The 3007-nt window shown below is 50.5% G+C and overlaps 1 protein-coding gene across 2 annotated transcripts in view; it reads right to left on the reverse strand.

The window, feature by feature from the left end:
- Positions 1 to 814, reverse strand: part of LACRT (lacritin) — a 10916-nt gene extending 10102 nt beyond the window's left edge. The window contains exon 1 of one of the 2 annotated variants that reach the window (XM_011992636.1): positions 709 to 814. In XM_011992636.1, coding sequence (XP_011848026.1) covers positions 709 to 766 — 58 coding nt within the window. In that variant the 5' untranslated portion in view covers positions 767 to 814. The remainder of the gene's footprint in view (positions 1 to 708) is intronic. The other variant, XM_011992637.1, reaches the window with a different exon arrangement.
- Between the last annotated feature and the right edge of the window lie 2193 nt (positions 815 to 3007).

Genomic DNA, 3007 nt, shown 5'->3' on the forward strand with positions numbered 1-3007 from the left:
ATTAAAATCCCAACACTTTGGGAGGCTGAGGCAGGCAGATCACCTGAGGTCAGGAGTTCGAGACCAACCTGGCCAACATGGTGAAACCCCGTCTCTAATAACAATACAAAATTAGCCAGGCTTGGTGGTGTGCGCCTGTAGCCCCAGCTACTTGGGAGGCTGAGGCAGGAGAATCACTGGAACCCAGGAGGTGGAGGTTGCCGTGAGCCGAGATCACGCCACTGCACTCCAGCCTGGGCAACAGAGGGAGACTCGGTCTCAACAACAACAACAACAACAACAACAAAACAGCATCCCTTCCTCCTAAGAGACACAGTCAGGGGCCAGGCTCACTGCTTGGCAAGTAGAGTGTGGGCCAGATTTTAGCTTCTACCACTCCTTGCCTGGGCACCCTCGTGTAGGGGACACCCTGCTCAACCACATGCAGTGGCCCAGAGGAACCGCAAGAAGCCAGTGTAGCTGAGCCTAGTGGGTAAACAATGGTGTGTGAGGAGATGAGCTGGGAGGGCAGGCAGAGGCCAGAGAGTTCTGGGTTCCCCTGGCCAGTGGGGTGCAGAGGCCACGTGTGGAGAACTGGGAGAGGAGTCACTTGCCGAGGCAGGGAAGCCAGGATAGCACTGAGAGAGGAGGAGAGGGGTGAAGGCAAGAGTGAGGGCCTCCTTGGACTGGGAGGATTCTTGTGGGGTACAGAGGAAAGGCCATACTCACCAGCATAGACCAGGGCCCCAGCCACAGCTGCCAAGAAGAGGAGAGTGGTGAATTTCATTCTTCGGGATGAGGAATGAGTATAACCACAGAATCTGCAGAGGGTCCGGGGAATAAGGATGCTGAAACTGCTGGGCCCTTTTAAGCATATCAAGGGCCAATGGGAACCAAGCTTGGAGAGGTGTGACTTCCACATCCTCCTCCCCTTCTTCCCCAGACTGTCACCTGCTAAGTCAACAAGGGCTAGCTTGGGCTGGTTGATACCTGGGAGTCTTGCAGGCAGGTCCTGGATGGGAGCCTTTCTCTATTAACTCCCAGCCATCCCTTTTCTTTCTCCCTCCTCCCTTCCCCACCATATCTGCCCTCTGGGTTCACACCCCAGGGCTCTCAGGGACAGTAGGCAGAGCACATTTCACTTGGGGAGTTTCTGGGATGTGTCTGTTGAGGGTTCTGGTAGAGAAATCTTAATCTTGTTATCTCTCCAGAAGGAGGTTGAGGGTTCAGGAGATTATGTTGTTCACCTTCTGTCCCAGTCTACATAGGACTCAGTGCAGGGTTTGAAGGTTTCCCCAAACAAAGTGAGCCCCTTTCCCTGGGAGGCCACACCCAGAACACTTGAGGCCTGAGTTCCTGGCTACTTTCTCCCCGTGAGGGGATGGGTTTGAAGGCGCGTGTGCCTTCTCTGGAGTTGTTCTCTGTTCTTGACATTATCCAGCCCCTAAAAAGAACTCCTCCAGGCTCATATAGGCCTGTCAATCTCTGCCTTCAGGCCTAATCAATGGGACCCCGCATTTCTGAGAGACTCTCCTGGTCAAAGCATGATGGTGGTTCACTGAAATTGGAGCTTGGTTCTCACTTCAAGTGGGGAGCTGACCCATGGTGTGAATAATCCAGAAAAGCAGATTATTCTAGAGAAGCTTCTCTTTGACTTGGGGTTTCTTCCTCTCCTGATCTGGGACTCTAGAGGTCTGGATTTTGGGTTCTGGCTTTGTCATATGAAAACGTTAGGATTTGAAAAGTTAAAGTATTTTTATTTGTTGTCTAGGAGTTGTGGCTCCTGTGTATAGCATAGTGGTGGAGATTAAGTGAGATAATATATGGCAAAGCATTTTTTTAGACAGCGAACTTCTATGGAGTTGTGTGGGGTTCTTGTGCCATCTTTCCAGGTAGGTTTTTGTCCAGGCTGGTGCTAAATGCTAGATATTAATAGAATGGGCCATGGAGCAGGAGCAACTGAGGGGCTGAAGGGTGGAGAATAAGGTGCTGGATGTCAATTTGTGACTTTCCCCTTGCTTGGTGTCAGCACTCACCCAGCCCCACGTGGGCTGACTCTGGAGGCTTCTCTGCTTCATGGTAGCTCTGAAGATGAGTGTGAGAAGGGCGTGTTGAAGAGTTTTCGACATAAGGGTGTTTTGGGTGCCAGAGTTTAGAGCATTAATCTTTTCGGGAGCTAAAGGAAGATAAAATTAATGGGGTGGGACATTAAAGCCTTGGCAATTACTACCTGCCTGAGGGTCTGAGCCTGGGAGCCTTGAAGGTGGTGGTGGCCTTACCTGGAATGGCGAAGGCTGAGGAATAAGAGAAAGTTTTGATGGCACCAGTGCCCTGGGTATATGCACATACGTGTGTGCACGTGTGTGTACACGGAGGAAGGAGAAGTCCTGCAGATCCCAAACAGATCTAGATCCTGAGCAGTCTCCATGAGCACATTAAAAAAGTCAACAGGAGCAAATTATGCTATTTGCACAAGACTTTTTTAAGAGGAAATGAGAACTTTGGCGTCAACACTAGAACTGTCACAGATCAGGGTCTTTCCAAATGTCACTGCATAGTCCTATCTTCTTCCAACTCTTCCTCCTGGCCTCAGTAATTAAAGAGGCAAGCATCTACATAGAAAATTTTCGTTACTCTATAACAGGGCCCAGGAGAAATGTTACCCCAAATTACAGAGCCTGGGAAAGAATTGGGTGCATAGATTAGAGGAAAGAGGCGGACTCATGGATATGGGTGAGGTGCTGGTCTGTGTGATGTTTTGTCTTCTAGGTTATCTGACCTCCTTGATGACTGTCAGTTCGCTGATCTGTGTGTTGTCTCATGGGCTGCTTGTTGTACCTCTCTCCCCTCTGCCTCATCCCTGCACTGGTCTGGAAGGATGCCTCTATGGGCTGTATCACCTAGGCTCCCATGCCCTCTAGCTTCGAGTTGAGTTTGGCCAATGGAAGACACGTGGGAGATGGGAGGATGGGAAGAGGGAGAGGTCAAGGTATTTGTTCCTCCTGCTCCCTCCCTTGCTTTGGCATGT

Source organism: Mandrillus leucophaeus, unplaced genomic scaffold (genome assembly GCF_000951045.1).
Source record: "Mandrillus leucophaeus isolate KB7577 unplaced genomic scaffold, Mleu.le_1.0 Scaffold414, whole genome shotgun sequence".
Lineage (NCBI taxonomy): Eukaryota > Metazoa > Chordata > Mammalia > Primates > Cercopithecidae > Mandrillus > Mandrillus leucophaeus.